Source organism: Drosophila yakuba, chromosome 3L (assembly GCF_016746365.2).
Source record: "Drosophila yakuba strain Tai18E2 chromosome 3L, Prin_Dyak_Tai18E2_2.1, whole genome shotgun sequence".
Taxonomy (NCBI): domain Eukaryota; kingdom Metazoa; phylum Arthropoda; class Insecta; order Diptera; family Drosophilidae; genus Drosophila; species Drosophila yakuba.
This window is the reverse complement of record NC_052529.2, coordinates 9,022,854-9,041,171: the sequence shown is the minus strand read 5'-3', so window position 1 is coordinate 9,041,171 and position 18,318 is coordinate 9,022,854. Positions and strand designations below refer to the sequence as shown.

The 18,318-nt window shown below is 41.4% G+C and overlaps 2 protein-coding genes across 3 annotated transcripts; both read left to right on the top strand.

The window, feature by feature from the left end:
* Nucleotides 1–438: 438 nt before the first annotated feature.
* Nucleotides 439–4,303, top strand: LOC6533455 (odorant receptor 63a). Of its 2 annotated transcripts, none has more exons than XM_039374376.2 (10): nt 439–818; nt 878–974; nt 1,039–1,183; nt 1,233–1,427; nt 1,509–1,613; nt 1,673–1,838; nt 1,888–1,993; nt 2,052–2,160; nt 2,228–2,383; nt 2,487–4,303. In XM_039374376.2, exons 1-10 carry the CDS (start codon nt 688–690, stop codon nt 2,642–2,644), a joined length of 1,368 nt encoding a protein of 455 aa, XP_039230310.1. In that variant the 5' UTR covers nt 439–687; the 3' UTR covers nt 2,645–4,303. The 2 variants fall into 2 exon arrangements, with proteins under 2 accessions (XP_039230310.1, XP_002094166.1); XM_002094130.4 differs by having other exon boundaries at nt 441–818; nt 2,052–2,156; nt 2,487–2,745.
* Nucleotides 4,304–15,268: 10,965 nt separating this feature from the next.
* Nucleotides 15,269–18,022, top strand: LOC6533454 (carnitine O-palmitoyltransferase 2, mitochondrial). The gene is made up of 3 exons (XM_002094129.4): nt 15,269–16,431; nt 16,493–17,287; nt 17,406–18,022. Exons 1-3 carry the CDS (start codon nt 15,368–15,370, stop codon nt 17,548–17,550), a joined length of 2,004 nt encoding a protein of 667 aa, XP_002094165.1. The 5' UTR covers nt 15,269–15,367; the 3' UTR covers nt 17,551–18,022.
* Nucleotides 18,023–18,318: the final 296 nt, after the last annotated feature.

Genomic DNA, 18,318 nt, shown 5'->3' with positions numbered 1-18,318 from the left:
AGAAGAGCTGGGGAAGCTTATCAGACACTATTGGGATTTATCTTGGGAATTTAAAAAGATATTTGAGTGTTCTGAACAAAGTGCTCTTATCTGTAACTATTGAAAACAATGAATTGAGATACTTGCTAATCTGGAGCGACTTCCTAATCACATTCAAAGACTAGGGATGCGATAGCTGAAAGTACCTGCAAGGTACCACTCAAGGGATAACAGAAAATCAAAACCATTTTACATATTCCACACATAAATATTTTACATAAGCAAATTCAGTTTGTTTCACCACCCTCGCGTTTGAAAAAAACAAAAATTTTTGCAGTGTTTCAGCTTAAAGCTTGCAGCCGCGCAGCTTTTGGTGGAAAACCTCTCTCATCAAAAGAATAGAAGAAGCTTAATAGACGAGAGTCCTTTAAGCTTTCACAGGATACAATAACAACCGAACTTGGTGTGGATCTAATAATTGGTCGCACTAATTAACTACAGGACAAGTCGAGAATCACATCACTCACCCTTCTACGCCTGCCAGCGCAAAGTATTTCAATTATTTAGTGAAACTTTGCCCACGTAATGGGGCGTGGTTTCCTGCCTCGGGCGCTAAACTACCTAATTAAAGCCAACCGTCGAGCCACGCCCCCCTGATTGCCCCTATAAATGGGCGATTAACACAGTTGGGCCGTCAGTTTAGGCGACATGTACTCACCGGAAGAGGATGCCGAGCTGAAGAGGCGCAACTATCGCAGCATCAGGGAGATGATCCGACTCTCCTACACGGTGGGCTTCAACCTGATGGATCCTTCCCGCTGCGGACAGGTGCTCAGAATGTGGGTAATTTCAGTCTGTGTTAAGGTGGATTTATAGATCGACTTTCTTATATTTTTAGCTGGACAATTGTTCTTAGCCTGAGCAGCTTGGCCTCGCTCTACGGTCACTGGCAAATGTTAGTCAGGTATATTCATGATATCCCACGCATTGGTGAGGTGCGTCGTAAATATCCTTGTTATCGTATTATAATTAAGTTAATATGGTTTATTATTCCTCAAGACCGCTGGCACTGCCCTGCAGTTCCTGACATCGATAGCAAAGATGTGGTACTTTCTATTTGCCCACAAACAGATATACCATTTACTACGAAAGGCGCGGTGCCACGAACTACTCCAAAGGTGTGAGCTCTTTGAAAGGATGTCAGGTGAGCTTCGTTTAGGCGCATTAACCCACTAAAGATTGCATTCTTTCAGATCTACCTGTAACCAAAATTATTCGCCAGCAAGTTGAGTCCACGATGAATAGGTACTGGGCCAGCACTCGTCGGCAACTTCTTATCTATTTGTATAGCTGTATTTGCATTACCACAAACTACTTCATCAACTCCTTTGCAATCAACCTGTATCGCTATTTCACTCGTCCCAAAGGATCCTACGATATTATGTTACGTAAGTATATCACTCATTCAACTAACATTAAATTAAACAAATATTATAAACTTCCATTAATCATTTATTTGCCATGCCAAGCTTTGCCATCTCTTTATCCTGCCTGGGAGCACAAGGGATTAGAGTTTCCCTACTATCACATACAGATGTATCTGGAAACCTGTTCCCTGTATATCTGCGGCATGTGTGAGTCAATATAGCTTAGGTTACTTTTCCGAATATACGTGATTTATATTTCTGTTCAGGCGCCGTTAGCTTTGATGGAATCTTTATTGTTCTCTGTCTTCATAGCGTGGGGCTAATGAAGTCCCTCAACCAGATGGTAGAGCACGCCACATCGGAGCTAGTTCCTCCAGATCGCAGGGTTGAGTACCTGCGATGCTGTATCTATCAGTACCAGCGAGTGGCGAAGTAAGTGACGAAACTAAAAACGGGACAATCCATTTAAATCCGCTTACAGCTTTGCAGCTGAGGTTAACGGCTGCTTTCGGCACATCACATTCTCGCAGTTCCTGCTCAGCCTTTTCAACTGGGGCCTGGCTTTGTTCCAGATGAGCGTGGGATTGGTGAGTCCTTTATAGCAGGGAATCCCCAAAATGGAGAACTTAACGTCTGCATTCGCAGGGCGACAACAGCAGCATCACCATGATCCGGATGACCATGTACCTGGTGGCAGCCGGCTATCAGATAGTTGTCTACTGCTACAATGGCCAGCGATTTGCGACAGCTGTGGGTGACGTAACGGGGCAATCCGCATCCTGATTGATGTGTCTAATTGCGTGACTAATTCCCCATTGCAGAGCGAGGAGATTGGCAACGCCTTCTACCAGTTGCGCTGGTACGGAGAGTCCCGGGAGTTTCGCCACCTCATCCGCATGATGCTGATGCGCACGAACCGGGGATTCCGGCTGGACGTGTCCTGGTTCATGCAAATGTCCTTGCCCACACTGATGGCGGTGAGTAGCAGAGTAGTGCAGAGGTCCTGAAGGTCCTGCAGGTCCTGCAGGTCCACCCCAAAGGATCCCATCCTACAGCTCGTTCCACTTGATTGATTCGCAGATGGTCCGCACAAGTGGACAGTACTTCCTGCTGCTGCAGAACGTCAACCAGAAATAGGGCACAAAGTTGAACAAAATCGCCGTGTGTGCAGTGACGAAAATGCGTATTGGTTTGAGATAGATTTATTTTTAGGGCTGCATATAAGAGCAGTTGAATAAAATGTAGGTGTACACTAAAGGGGAATAAAACCTGGGTGTCACTGTAAAAATATGTGTATAATTCATTTCCGCAAAGATTTCTTTGAAATATTAAATATTTAGTGCTGTCCGGTTTTTTGGGAAACAACAGCATGGGAATGCTTTATTTTTCGCTCTGTTTTGTTTGACTGAAACTGTTGACAGGATGCGGAGTCCGGTCAATCAATACTGGAATGTCCGATGTCCTGCGTCCTGTGTCCTGGGCTGTCAGTCAGATTGCTCCGCCCATAAGTTTTGATGGTCGTGCGGCGCATTAAAATAATGAAATTGCCAGCAGATAAGGAGCATGGTGGCTGCCGCTGCCATTGCCGCTTCTAATCAATTTTATTTATTTGGCCTGGCAGCCAACGGATCGGAACAGCGAACTGCCGCGATTGTCTTTATGTTGGCATTGGCATTGTATATCAGAATCGAAATAAATGCTGCTTTAAATGCCTTCTTACCAGCAAATCGCTTCTCTAATTGTTAGTTTCAGTGTATTGCCCAGACTCTCAATACTTTTAATGCACGTTTGCTGTTTGCACATCCTTTGTTTGCTTTTCTTTATTTTCTTCGCCCAGTTTTATCATTTCTCCTCGCTTTAGTGCCTGGCGCAAAAAGGACAGCTTTTCTTTTCGGTTTATTGAGGCACATGAATATTCTTTAGCTGCTTATATCCCGTTTCCTCGCATTTTCAGGCATTTATTTTTCGCATTATGTTTTATATTTGTCCAAGGACAACGATGCTTTATGCATTGCGGGAAGGCTGTTATCCACTTTGTGTTTCTTTTTCTTTTCGTAAAGCATTAAGAGGGAGTGAAATATTGGAACTCTGCACTTGCAAAGTAAAATAGCTGAGCTTTTCATATTAAAGACTATGCCATGTGCAATTTATAAATTTATTTAAATAACCACAAATATTTTATTGAACTCTTTTTATAGCAGTTAAAGCTTGTATTGTATTTCACAGTGTAAGTACTTTGAAGTGTCACTTGCAGCCTTAAATTAAATTGCGAGCAAGCTGTTTGCTTATTATTATTTTGTTCACACTTCCCGCTCCACTGCAAATTGTCCAATTAGACCGACAAAGAAATAAAAAGCTGTTGACTCACCGACCACTGCTCATTAGGGAGAACTGTACCTTTAATGTTTGCTCTTTTCCTTTGCGCTTTCCCAGGAAAATGTATTCCTACGCGTGGGAAATGGCTAAAAGTCAACACCGAAAGGAGGCGAGTCAAAGACGGGCATGATAAATGAGCTGCACTCGAATGCACACGTGGGAACGCCGGGGCTCCCAAAGACATGGAAGCCCACTTCAACTACCTTCGACTTAAATACCCTTCCTGTAATGCACTACATTTGTTTGTCTAGCACACAATCGAGCGAGTTTCGTATGCGTGTGCCCCACTTGTCAGTCTGTCGAAAGGAGCCACGGGGCGTATGCGCAATGCTAAATGTATTTAATACTGGAATACGGGAGCTGCAGAACTTGCTGTAAACGAGACTCTTGTTGAATGATGGTGAAGTATTTTCATTAACACTTCACTGCACTTGCTTCTTGATGTGCATAAATATGCAATGTGCCGCGTAATTATATCATACAAAATAAAATGAAGTTAACAAATAGACCAGAAACCTTGAGTAAATGAGTAATTTTTCCATTACATTTGCCATCTTGAGTGTCAAAGGAAAGTTCCATTGTTCAGGCGGCAGGAGTATCCCAAAATAAATCAGATATATTTACTTCCGCCAACTGCTGTCGACCCATACCGCATATGGATGTATTTTAGCTAAAAGTTTGCTAGTGTTTGCCCACGTAGCTTGGAGTATCCTGTCTACATATTGACCAATGCCAGGAATGGCAAACAATATTCATGTTTACTGTTTGTCCCACAGGAATTCAGAGTGCCCTGCTCGACATTTTTTTTTACCATTTGTCCACAATTTGCTTATGCCCAGTGTGCTGCTCCCTTTTCCCCCATGGCACTTGATGCGTAATCAGTGGGACAAACAGAATTCATCTACGACCATCTGCCCGGACATTGCTGACAAATCCGATTGGGTGTCGCATTAGAAAAACCGGGGGGAAATGTGGGGGAGTAGCCAACCCAGCCCAGTCCCAAGAAGGACCCTTATACCCTCGCTCCGTTTTCGGCTCTATTAGCTGGATTGTCTTGGCCATAATGGAGTTAATACTCTCGTACATATGTATATGTATGCAGGAGCTGCCTTTCATCCCGCCACTCGAAAAGGACCCAAACCGATGAATGTGAGTGCGGGTGAGCACGTGCTTGGGAAATATATGTCGACTTTAGGTCTTCATTCGCCAGTTCCAGGAATATTAGTCAATTGTGTGCTACGCCAAAAGTGCACCATAAAAGTTAACAGAACTCTACGAAAAACAAACTGAATAAGATAAGCCTTTAAATGACTTCCACGATGCAATCTGCAATAGCCTTAAAGGCAATCAATATAGTTTACTCTGGAATGGAATTTGGCCAACGGAGTTGTCATTTTTCTCATCGAATTCGTTTAAGTTCTGCGATAAAGAAGAATATTCCGTTTATTAAAAGAGAAGTATTGGCTGTGGAATTTTCGAATTTTGCTCTTCTAGTTGCAGTTTTTACATCTGCCTTTTTCAGTTGTGGTTTTTCAGCTCCATTTATGGTCCGGAATTCATTGAGTTATTGTAGCATTTACGTATCTTTTCTAAACGAGTCTCCCACGAAACGAAAAGTGCATATTGGAATTTCCCCAGGCGCAGCACAACCATTTTGGCTAAATGAAATTGAGCAAACGCCGATGCACAGACAAAAGAAATGCCAAACCGTTCAAGATCTGAGCGCACAAAAGCCAAGATTGGATGGTTGACGTGGCAGAATTTTCCAGAAAATTGCATTGGCTTTTATTTGCAACGTGGAAGGTGTGAAACCGGCCACTTTCGAAGGCCTACAACCGGAAGTGTCCCTCCGTTGTGAAACAATGTCCTTTGCACCAAGGATTCGTAGACCTTGTTGACCTATGGAGACAAAAAATACACAGGAAACATTTTAAAGAATCTAAAAAATTAAATTTTTATTATACGTAGTATACAGGAGTACCTATTTCTAATAGCTATTTATTTAGGTGTCAGTTGTTTTCCATTATAATGAATATTTTTATTATTAATATTTTAAGGGAGAATTTTTAAATTACAAGAAGTTGTACTTTATTTTCTTAATTCAGCATCCTTTCTTTCCACGTTTTCCTTCGAGGTCTGCGGCTGTAGGCACTTTGTGTATGCGGCCGTGGAAAGTGTGGCTTGAGTTTTTCCGGGGAGGAATTTAATTTGCTGCACTTTAAGCTGCAGGCGCCACTTTGGCGCTTCTCTTTTTCCCTTGCAGTTTTCACCATTTTGCCTTCTTCTTTTTTATTTTTTGACTCCTTCGCGGGCAGCATTTCATTTTATTCAGTCGCTGGTGCGGTGCGCGAGTTTTCTTGCAATTTCTTTTTTAATTTCGCTCAAGTTAGTCATGCGAAATGGCACTTGATGCTCCTTGCTTATGCGTGTATATGGGCATCCTTAAGTAAGTGTGTGGGTGTGTATGTGTGTGTATGCATGTGCGTGTACTGTAGCTTTGTGTGCGTGCCACTCCGCACATCCGTTCGAGTTTCAAGGGAATTAACGCTAAGCTGCAGAATCCTCGTTTCCATCTCCTTCGCCATTTTTTCTTCGGCCACCGCAGCTCCCACTTCTGCAGCTCCCGTTTTTCCGCCTCCTTCGACTTTTCCGCTTTTCCTTCTCGCGCATTTGCAGTGCAAATGAAGAGCAAAATGGCAACTACAATAAGGACAAGGACGACGGCAGCAACAGTCAATTGTTGTTCTTAACTCGGTGGCAACAAGAAGGTAATGCAAATACTTTGGCCATCTACATGCCAGACGCACATAAAAACACTTGCCACTTTATGCGATATGCCACGCCCCCTTGTATAACTTGTGTTTACACGCAGGAAGGGCGCCCTGAATTTTGAGAATATAATTTAAAGTTGTTTGAATACGGCAGCTTTTAAGGGATAATCAAATGTTCGCTGTTGACAAATTGAATCGTTCCTTTTTATAAGCAAGTTGTAAGTCACAATCTCCCGCTAAAATAAACTATTTGGTAATCTTAAATATGCAAAGCTTTTCATATACAGTGTTTTAGTTGAATAGCACCAGAATACTAGCAAAAAAATGACCTTCGCAGCCACTTAAATGCCAAAAAGCATTTTCATGTTGCCTCAAAGTGAAGGCTGCGATGGCCAAAAAGTTGCTTTTAAGTTGCGGTTGTTATTTTTTGCCACACATCAGTCACCATTTTTGCCGACCGTCAGAATAAACTACGCGCAAGTACCACAAATCCCCAACTTCGCTTTAAAGCCTTCATTCTGAAAGTACTTTTGCAAGGGAATCAGCTCAAAGCAAAGCAAATTCATTATTTTTCGCAGCTATGGAGCATAATACCATCTGGAATTCAAATCAATGCCACGTTTGACTACACTAAACACTGTTTAACATATTGCACAGCATTCCGTTTAACTAGATTGATTGCTGTCTTGCAGGTAAACCTGTATCTATATATGTATATATAGACCGGACCCAGTTGAGTTGACAACTGCCGGGGCAAAGCAATTTGCATTCTGAGCCCGGCCAAAAGATCCGGCATTCCGACGTGTGTAAGTGGAGGCTGCTGGCCTGCAATCTCGGAGTCAATGCAAATGCAGTGAGTAAATGCAGAGTAAATGCAGCAGCGTCTGTCCCGGCGGTAAATATGCAAATAAATGCATGGGACCGGCCAAGTGCAATCACGTGCCCTCGCAAAAATGCAACTGCAGGACAGGGTCCAGAGTCCTGCCATCCTGCCATCCTGCCATCCTTGGAATATATAATTCAGTGGCACAGCCACTCGGTTGCCTTCCCTTTTTTGTTTTGTTTGATTGCATTTCAATTTGCTGGGTCTTTCTTTTCGATTTTCCACCCACGCGGAAATTAAGCTGCAATCGAATGCATCCAGAATACACAAGTGTTTTTTTTATATAAATACCAATTTACCACAGTTCGTGCCTAGATCTGATTTAAATATACATATTGTATGTATATTCAATCGGGGTTTTCGCCACAACTTCGCCAAAAAAGGTGGCAGAGCTAAAATGACAACCGTTTTGTACTGCCATTAAACATTGCTAACTATTCCAACCACTATTTTTATAATTTTCAATAAAATTTTTTTTTCAAATTTTCGCTCTTTTGATAAGGGGTACCATCATCAAAATTTGCGAAAAATGGCCAAAAATTAGCATTTCAAAGTATGTACACGGATCGATAGGGAACTTTGTTACGAATTCGATGAGGTATGGCATTCTACATTTGGACAACTATTTTCACTGCTATCGAAAAAAAACTGATTTTTTTTTTAAAAAAATGTAAAAAAACAAATTTTGTAAAAAATCGATATTTTCAATTGGCGTTTTCGCAATAACTTTGCCAAAAATGGACGCACAGCTAAAACAAAGACTGTTTTGTGTTGATAACAAACATAGCTAACTATGTCTATCCCAACTTTTTTGATTTTCGAAAAAAAAAATTTTCAAAATTTTCGCATTTTTGATAAATTTGCGAATTTCATCAAAATTTGCGAAAAAAGGCCAAAAATTAGCACTTCAATGTATATACATGGATCGATAGGGAACTTTGTTACGAATTCGATGAGGTATGGCATTCTACATTTGGACAACTATTTTCACTGCTATCGAAAAAAAACTGATTTTTTTTTTTAAAAAATGTAAAAAAACAAATTTTGTAAAAAATCGATATTTTCAATTGGCGTTTTCGCAATAACTTTGCCAAAAATGGACGCACAGCTAAAACAAAGACTGTTTTGTGTTGATAACAAACATAGCTAACTATGTCTATCCCAACTTTTTTGATTTTCGAAAAAAAAAATTTTCAAAATTTTCGCATTTTTGATAAATTTGCGAATTTCATCAAAATTTGCGAAAAAAGGCCAAAAATTAGCACTTCAATGTATATACATGGATCGATAGGGAACTTTGTTACGAATTCGATGAGGTATGGCATTCTACATTTGGACAACTATTTTCACTGCTATCAAAAAAAAACGGATTATTTTTTATCAAAAAATGTAAAAAAACAAATTTTGTAAAAAATCGATATTTTCAATTGGCGTTTTCGCAATAACTTTGCCAAAAATGGACGCACAGCTAAAACAAAGACTGTTTTGTGTTGATAACAAACATAGCTAACTATGTCTATCCCAACTTTTTTGATTTTCGAAAAAAAAAATTTTCAAAATTTTCGCATTTTTGATAAATTTGCGAATTTCATCAAAATTTGCGAAAAAAGGCCAAAAATTAGCACTTCAATGTATATACATGGATCGATAGGGAATTTTGTTACGAATTCGATGAGGTATGGCATTCTACATTTGGACAACTATTTTCACTGCTATCGAAAAAAAACGGATTATTTTTTATCAAAAAATGTAAAAAAACAAATTTTGTAAAAAATCGATATTTTCAATTGGCGTTTTCGCAATAACTTTGCCAAAAATGGACGCACAGCTAAAACAAAGACTGTTTTGTGTTGATAACAAACATAGCTAACTATGTCTATCCCAACTTTTTTGATTTTCGAAAAAAAAAATTTTCAAAATTTTCGCATTTTTGATAAGGGGTACCATCATCAAAATTTGCGAAAAATGGCAAAAAATTAGCATTTCAAAGTATGTACACGGATCGATAGGGAACTTTGTTACGAATTCGATGAGGTATGGCATTCTACATTTGGACAACTATTTTCACTGCTATCGAAAAAAAACGGATTATTTTTTATCAAAAAATGTAAAAAAACAAATTTTGTAAAAAATCGATATTTTCAATTGACGTTTTCGCAATAACTTTGCCAAAAATGGACGCACAGCTAAAACAAAGACTGTTTTGTGTTGATAACAAACATAGCTAACTATGTCTATCCCAACTTTTTTGATTTTCGAAAAAAAAAATTTTCAGAATTTTCGCATTTTTGATAAATTTGCGAATTTCATCAAAATTTGCGAAAAAAGGCCAAAAATTAGCACTTCAATGTATATACATGGATCGATAGGGAATTTTGTTACGAATTCGATGAGGTATGGCATTCTACATTTGGACAACTATTTTCACTGCTATCGAAAAAAAACGGATTATTTTTTATCAAAAAATGTAAAATAACAAATTTTGTAAAAAATCGATATTTTAAATTGGCGTTTTCGCAATAACTTTGCCAAAAATGGACGCACAGCTAAAACAAAGACTGTTTTGTGTTGATAACAAACATAGCTAACTATGTCTATCCCAACTTTTTTGATTTTCGAAAAAAAAAATTTTCAAAATTTTCGCATTTTTGATAAATTTGCGAATTTCATCAAAATTTGCGAAAAAAGGCCAAAAATTAGCACTTCAATGTATATACATGGATCGATAGGGAATTTTGTTACGAATCCAACGAGCTATGGCATTCCACATTTGGATAATTACTTTTATTGCTATTGAAAATAGCAATAAAATAAATAGCTAATAAATAAATAGCTAATAAAAATAGTGTTTTTTTTTTATCAAAAAAATATAAAAACATTTTTTTTGCAAAGGTAGTTTAAATACTGAATAATGAAATAGTTGTAATCAAAATATCACAGCTTTTTATTGTTAAGCCAATGAATATTTTAATGTTACTAAAGGAATATACGGATTATTAAGAATTAACAAAGACGATTGTGTCGTATAAATATTTAAACTAAAGTGTTCTATTGCGCGTTTGACTTAATTTCAATTGAATGGAAAATGCTCTTTTTGCAGCCATATAAATTCCATTACAACTCGCATTTAAAAAAATCGTTCGGCCATTCAAAAACCAGCCGCAATAACAATTTTCGAAAATGGCCCCCACAAAAAGAAACAAACTTTGTTGGAACTCCCGTTAATCCGTCCTTCTGCCTTTTGGCTTCCACTCAATTGAACATTTTCGGCACTGGCAAATGAAAATCGCTTCAAAAATGTTCGCAATTGCAATGCCCAATGCCATTGAGATTCGTTTACAAACGGATTCCCCATTCACATGTCCGTTGATATTGCGAAATCCTTACTGCGGGACAAGGTTGACGTCACGTCCGTATTTTGCATGAAATTAAGTGCAGATATGGGGGAAAATATTGCAGAAATAATTCCAAATATTTTGAGTGATCAACGAAGAACCGCGAATAAATAACAACAGCATGACGCAGGCTTATGGATATATTTTTTCTTTGTTGGGTGACGCAAATAGTGGTACGCTTTCTGCTATTTTTAGCGAAGGGTCCGGCGCCTGTTTTCATAATTTATGTGAACTTGATTTATTTGTGCGCATTTCCGCTCATTTTGATTCCATTACGATTGGCGGAACGCGCTGGCCCCCGACTATTCCCGCTCCCCTCATAAACTTCCGCCTGATTAATGGCCGTCAGCACGACATGTGAAAAGTGTTGCCTACTTCTAGGGACCTGTTAATTGCCGGCCATAAAATTGGCCAAAACGCGCGGCGACACGCGAACTAACTGCTGCTCCTGCGTCCTGCGTCCTGCGTCCTTCGTCCTGCGGGGGGAAATCAAACAATTCAATCTGCTCGCAATTGTTAAAAGCAGGATGAAGGCCAAGTGTTTTGGACTCTGGACGTGGCCTAACAAGGATCACAAGGAGCGCATACAGCCGTTTTCCCAGTCCTTCCACTTTTCGGCTCACTCAGCCAGGGAAAATTAAATTTACAACGAACAACATCAGTTACATGTCGTCATGGCGGGACTGTAGCCCAGGGGCCAGGAGCAGGAATCTGCAGGAATTAGGGGTCACGGGTCAGGGGTCAGGGAATCGCTGACTGAGACTTACACTTTAAAAAACAAATAGCCCCAGAATTTAATGGCATTCAATTATGATGTATAATGCTTTCAAGAGGCATGTAACAATATACATGCATGCTATTTTATAGCTGTCTGAAAATGCGTTGAGTTTTATGATCTGCATATTTTTAGAGCATATGTATGTATATTTTCCAAGTGCAGAAAATGAGGACGATAGGCAGGAGTTCACATGTCGGCGCCGTTTCCTTTTGGGAGGTCCTGGGACCTGGCGTTGGCTTTATAGCAATTTAATGTGTTCTTGTAGCCGTTGTTCCACTCTTGTGAAAAATGATTTCGCTTTGCACCACGCCAAAGCCCCAAAAAAAAAGCATATCAAATAGAGAAAAAAGAAAACGAAGCTAGCAATTTGTCTGCCCTTCTAGGAAAATCATCACAATGGCGGTTGTTTAGTGGGCGGAATCGCAGACTTGGCTTTCCCAAAAGTTAAGGAATTTCGCGTGCATTTCCATACAAGCGTGCTATTACACACATTTAGTAATTGGGATAGCCATTATATATATATATATTTTTTGCTTTGCAGCTTGATTTTGAGAAGGCGTTTCGCCACATGGTAGCAATCATTACTTTATTTTCGTGGCTCCTTAAGCGGTTTGGGTTTATCTTGGCATTGCTTTGCTGAGTGTGTTAAATTTCTCTTTAAATGGCGGTATAACTATAGTAGGATTTTATACAAGCTGATAAATAACATCCAATATCACACTTTAATAAAGCAAATAAGATTTATAGATGAACATTTCTCCAGCATTCCAGAGTGCCACCATATACATATACATGCATGCCACACTTCGCACCACACCCAAAGATATCAATAAACCTTGTGGCCAGCGGCTATTGATTGCTGGTGACATTGAACCTTGACATTGCTGCCTGGGAAAAGGATTCCCCGGCGATTGTTCCTGTGGCATATTAATTATGCTGCTGGCCATCGCTCGTGGCTGGTCATAAATTAATGGCTCGAGTTCAGTGTCCCCAAAATTGCAGCAATTATCTGCATTATTTTCTTCAGGCATGCCGGGCAATTATGAAAATTAACATGTTTGTGCATAATGGCACACAAGAGCCGCAAACTGTGGCAGCACAAAGCTTTTACATATTCATCAGCCTACAACATTTTCAAGACCTCATAGAGTGGGCGTATTCCTGTGTATTTCCCTGTTATTTGCGTGTGGGCCTTGACTTAATCTGCTTGCCTTATTTGTCATGCACGTCCACGTTGGTGAATTAAATTTGAATTTCCACCGACTGCCGGCGGGGAAACAACTCGGGAAAAACAAGAGCGAATTTCCCAGACTTTCCACAGCGTGTTGTCCTTGTTTTCCAGCTGCTTCTTTTTTGCCTACACTTTGGCTACATTTGATTTAGCTTTTTAATCTGCCTGCATTGTGCACTAGACTACCAACATGTTTATTTAAATATTTTTAAGGTAAACTTTTAAACTCCAACAACTTGACCAACTCATTCCCTGCCTACAGTGCAGCCGCCTACAGTGAGGCCTGAGTTATTGCCTCCATTTCCTGGGGCTGTCAACGCGGGCATTTGAGAGCCATCTCCGTTCTTCATGACCATGCCAATGATTTGCTCGACTGGAATGCGGCATTTATGCTGAGCCATCTATGCAAATCACTGTCCGCCCGAAGGTCGACCAAACCAAAACCCACTCAAACCCAAACCCAAACCCAAACCCATTTGCCATTGTCATCATGAGGCAAATGGAATTTGCCAGTTAACTCTTCCAACTGGTCACCTCTTGCTGCTGCCTGATTTTTACGCAGTTGCCAACCCGTCGAAAGCGACTTATTCGCCACACCTTTCAGGTGCAGAGAGTCAGGCAAGAAGGATTCGAATCTGGATTCCCAGTCACGCTGTGCGTGCTGGAATGGTCAACAGTTTTATTGTCCGGCAAAGGACTCTAGAAACAAATGTTGATTTTCAGCGCACAGAAAAAAAGGATTTTTTAGAGGTTTTTTATGTGCTTTCGCATCTGGTGGCGACAGTTGAAATTTTATGCCACCGTTGGTTGTTAATGAGTGTCGAGATTGTATGCTTTTTAAACTCATTCAAGGACTCTTGAATAGATTTCGTTATTAACGGCAAAAAAGTGTGAAAAATAGTTTGATAAAAGAGTGCTTGTATATGCAGTTGGCGCTAAATCATTCACATCTTATTTATTTATATTTGTGTTATGCTAATATAAAAAGCTTTCACAAATATATAGTTATAGTGTTTATTTGAAAAATAATGCGAGACATTAATCACTAGCATAACATGTAACATATTAATTTAAATTAATAATTTAATTAATTTATTTTACTTTCCCTTTGTCAGCCATGCTTTTACTTTTTCCAGCAAGTTATTTAAAGTCGCAGTGGGTCTTTAAAATACGGGGAGCAATGGCAAAGCAATTACCCATCGATTTGTTCGATTTGGAGGCGCTCAAGTGCTTAAGCGTCCTTTCACCTTTTTGGCCATGGCATCCTGGCGATTTTGGTCCGTAGATAAACAGCGTTTTTGTTTGCATTTGCGTGGCGTTTATTTGTTTGCCCGCTGTTGATGTCTGCTGGTCGCAGAATTTGGGCGAGGATTTTCCGGGGCAGCCAGGGGATCCTTGAAGGGGTCAGGACATTCTGCAGACGTGGTGGGTCAAAGGCTCCTACGGGTATACCAAACGGTCACTGTTCCCAGGTGAGTCGGAGTATGCAAACGGCTTACTTAAATTACGAGGCTAAGAAAGAAATGAAAATGCGCATAAAATTTGTATACTTTGTCGAATTTCACGAGCGTTTCCCACCCCATCGATTCATCTTTGCATTTTGCACTCGACGTCTGCGGAATAAAATCCACTGGCCCTCAATACCTCAAATTAAGTAAAGTGGATAGGGGAATCCCCTTTTCCATTTAAATTTGCATAAGAGGCATCGACGGATGCGGATGCGGATGAGGATGCGGATGGGTTGCAGTGTAATTGGGCGAAGTGAAATTGCGTTAATATTTAACAAGCCAGCGAAAGTGCAAAAGCGAAGCGCATTAAATGGGCAAAAGGGATACGGAAACGTCGTCCTTCGGGGCAAAGTGCGAATTTATGCGGAATTCAGGGCGATCTGCAAAACCCTTTCCTTTGAGAACACTATACCCTCAAATGTTAAATGTTAGCCATAAGGTCAGCCAAATGTGAAATTTGAGCCGTGAAAGTGAAATGTTTGAACCCAAAGGGCGGCGGTCATTTTAAGTGGTAATTTAATTTCCCATTATTGTCGTTATGGTAATTCCATGAAATCATGACAATTCGACATTTTGTGTCCGACATGTGATTGCAAAATGATTATCGAAAATTTAATTAAAAGTGTTACATGTGCTGAAAAGCCAAATCAAATTAAGAAACTGCTTTTAAAATGTACTTTAAATTAAAGCAAAATGTATAATTTTTATTCATTACATTTTGGGTTATATTATAATGTTTTTAAAAACAAAAATAAGAAAATATCTTTTTATCGTAAATTTCAAACACATACGATATGTGTATATTTTGGCGCCATTGCAGACACCGTAAAATACCGAAAAAGTACCGCACTGCAACTATCGATAACGGCGATCAGCTGTGATCATCGATGGCAAACAGCTGATGTGGCTCGCGAATTTTCAACTTGTTGTTGCACTTTCTGTTTTGGACTTTGAAACATCGCCTCTCGAGTTTAAACAACAATAGTTACCCAATTTGGAAAGCCATCGAGTGGAGAGCCATGTTCCGGACCCGGGTGCACCGCAATCTGTCGTGGATCTCGACAAATTCGTCGAGGACAACGACCACTCATGGCCAGCACTACCAGTACCTGCAGTGTTCCAAGCTGCCCACGCTCTACTTCCAGCGCTCCTTGCCGCGTTTGCCCATTCCGCTGCTGGAGAACAGCTGTCGGCGTTTCCTGGAGGCCACCAAACCACTACTTTCGCCGGCGGAGCAGGCGGAGACCCAGCAAACGGTGGAACAGTTCCGTCAGGGAATCGGCATGGAACTACACGCCAAACTCAAGAGCCAGGATGCGGAGAACAAGCACACCAGCTACATTTCGGAGCCCTGGTTCGACATGTATCTGGCCGATCGAGCACCGCTGCCGCTCAACTATAATCCGCTGCTGGTGATGAAGAGCGACACGCGGCCGGAGTACCAGCAACAGGTGGTGAGGGCCACCAACCTGATTATCAGCTCGCTGCGCTTCTGGCGATCTCTGCAGGCGGATCTCCTGGAGCCGGAGGTGTACCACATGAATGCCAAGAAGAGCGACACGGCCAGTTACCGCAGGTGGATGAAGGTGGCACCCAAGGCCTTTGCCACCTACGCCTCGTACGCCTTCAAGGCCTTCCCGCTGGACATGAGCCAGTACAACCGGCTGTTTGGCACCTCCAGAATTCCGCGGATTGGCAAGGACGAGCTGGTCCACTCTCCGGACGCCAAGCACATTCTGGTTATGCGTCGCGGTCACATGTACGCCGTGAATGTGCTGGACTCGAGTGGCTACATCGAGAGTCCCAGTGTGATTCTGGGCAGATTAAGGGCTGTGCTCAAGCTGGATGCAGATCGGGAGACAGCCAGCGTGCCTCTTGGTGCTCTCACCTCCGGACAGCGTGATGAGTGGGCCAAAACCAGACAGCAGTTTGTCAGCAATTCCAAGAATGCCGATCTTCTGGAGAGGGAGGTGGATGCGGCTCTGTTCTGCGTTTGTCTGGATGGCGATGAGGATGGAGTGTTTGACGAAAACCGGCAAGAGCCGCTCCTCAAGCATCTGCTGGCGGGAAAAGCGCAGAATCGGTAAGCAGTCGAGGTTAAGTGAAGCCTTCCTGATACATTAAGGCATCTTGTTTCGTTACAGTTGGTTCGACAAATCCATTTCCCTGCTGATTAGTGCGGATGGCACCACGGCTATAAACTTCGAGCACTCGTGGGGCGACGGAGTGGCTGTGCTTCGCTACTTTAACGAGCTATACAAGGACACTTTGAAGCAGCCGTTTGTATCCACGGAGACAGTGCACACTCCCGCCGAAGGCGATTTCAGCAACGTGCGACCCATCAACTTCGAGATCGAAGATGCGACCAAGTCGGCCGTTTCAGAGGCTTATAATAAAAACGCCAGCATTGTGGATAATCTGGACATGAATGTGCTGAAGTATCCACATATCAACAAGCCCACATGCAAGCAGTATGGCCTGAGTCCTGACTCCATCATTCAGCTGTCCTTCCAGCTGGCTTATCGCCAAGCCTACCAAGGCTATGTGGGCAGCTACGAGTCCTGCAGCACCTCTGCCTTCCGACACGGACGCACCGAAACGATGCGACCGTGCACAAATGCCACGCGGGACTTTTGCGAGGCTATCTTGCAGCCGGAGAGGAACAAGCCTAGCGCCGGCGAGCTGCGAACTATGATCGATAACTGCAGCAAGGTGCATGGCCAGTTAACCAAGGAGGCGGCCATGGGTCAGGGCTTCGATCGGCATCTCTTTGCCCTTCGGCACACGGCCCAAAATGAGGGAATACCTGTTCCCGATCTCTATGAGACTGAGGCTTACAAGCGCATTAACAACAACATCATTAGTACCTCAACACTGGGATCAGATGCCCTGCTAGCGGGTTCCTTTGGTCCGGTGGTCAAGAATGGCTTCGGAATCGGGTAAGTCGACTGCCTGTCGAGATTGGGCGTTATGTTATACAAATGCATCGTCCATTTTTCAAGTTGCCCTCGACAATTTGTTCAATAGGTGACAGTTGATAACGCATTATTCTTTCAGCTATTCGATTCAGAACGATTTTGCCGGCGCCATTGTCACCACGTACAAAAACCAGGCCGACGGGAAGGTGTTCATAGACAGTCTGGAATCGGCATTTGATAAAATTTGCGCTGTCATCCAGCAGAGCAGCAGTAGCAAGAAGTAGGAGAAAACCATGAGGAGTCTGCGCCCCGACCCCAATGAATATGGCTTTAACGTAACAGGGAGATTTATTTTGATGCTTTTACACTGGATCCCATATGTCTGAATTGCAATATCTTATTCCTAGCTCTACAATTTATAGATTATACACTGAAAACATTCTACCCCATTTAAAGCATCTGTGTCTGTGCTTTTATCCCCGCTGCTTTAATGGTTTTTGCGGCTGATAGGATAATAAATTGGCTAACATATTGTAAGGATGCTGCTCGCTTGACATTTGGAATTGAATAAGAGAAATAATTTACGTTTTAAAACAAAGCTAGAAACAGCTTTCTTGTAAAGACATGTTAAATGAGCTAGTTTAAAAAGTTTATATTGAAATTGGATATCCTTACAAGCCCATAAGCATCCAGTAATGATAAACGTCCTTAAATAAAATCAAATGAGTGTAGCTCAAAGCATTTAAGATTCCTTAAGCATATGAAAATGTTATTTTTTTCGATGCCTTGTTTTCCTAAGCAAAATCAACACACAGAACCAAATATGGCACGAACCCTTTTGAGTTGGTTTAACTATTGAGTCTCCTTTTAAGCATGCGTAAACTTTGACCTTTCATTGTCACTTAACTTGAACAAGATGTGTGCCCACGCACACCCTGTTCCCAACTTGTTTATCCCGGAGTAAATAGGAGAAAACCCTTGCATTAAGCAGTTTCTGATTAAAGGTTTCACGCACGCTGACCCAGAAAACTTGGCCGCCAACCCTTCGGGCC

What these genes read in the sequence shown, in the direction of transcription:
- LOC6533455 (XM_039374376.2), top strand. Translation starts at nt 688, where the DNA reads ATGTACTCACCGGAAGAGGATGCCGAGCTGAAGAGGCGCAACTATCGC. An exon ending in GCTCTTTGAAAGGATGTCAG is followed by an intron (nt 1,184 to 1,232) that starts GTGAGCTTCGTT and finishes GCATTCTTTCAG; the next exon opens with ATCTACCTGTAACCAAAATT. An exon ending in CAGTACCAGCGAGTGGCGAA is followed by an intron (nt 1,839 to 1,887) that starts GTAAGTGACGAA and finishes ATCCGCTTACAG; the next exon opens with CTTTGCAGCTGAGGTTAACG.
- LOC6533454 (XM_002094129.4), top strand. Translation starts at nt 15,368, where the DNA reads ATGTTCCGGACCCGGGTGCACCGCAATCTGTCGTGGATCTCGACAAAT. An exon ending in GCGGGAAAAGCGCAGAATCG is followed by an intron (nt 16,432 to 16,492) that starts GTAAGCAGTCGA and finishes GTTTCGTTACAG; the next exon opens with TTGGTTCGACAAATCCATTT. An exon ending in AAGAATGGCTTCGGAATCGG is followed by an intron (nt 17,288 to 17,405) that starts GTAAGTCGACTG and finishes TTATTCTTTCAG; the next exon opens with CTATTCGATTCAGAACGATT.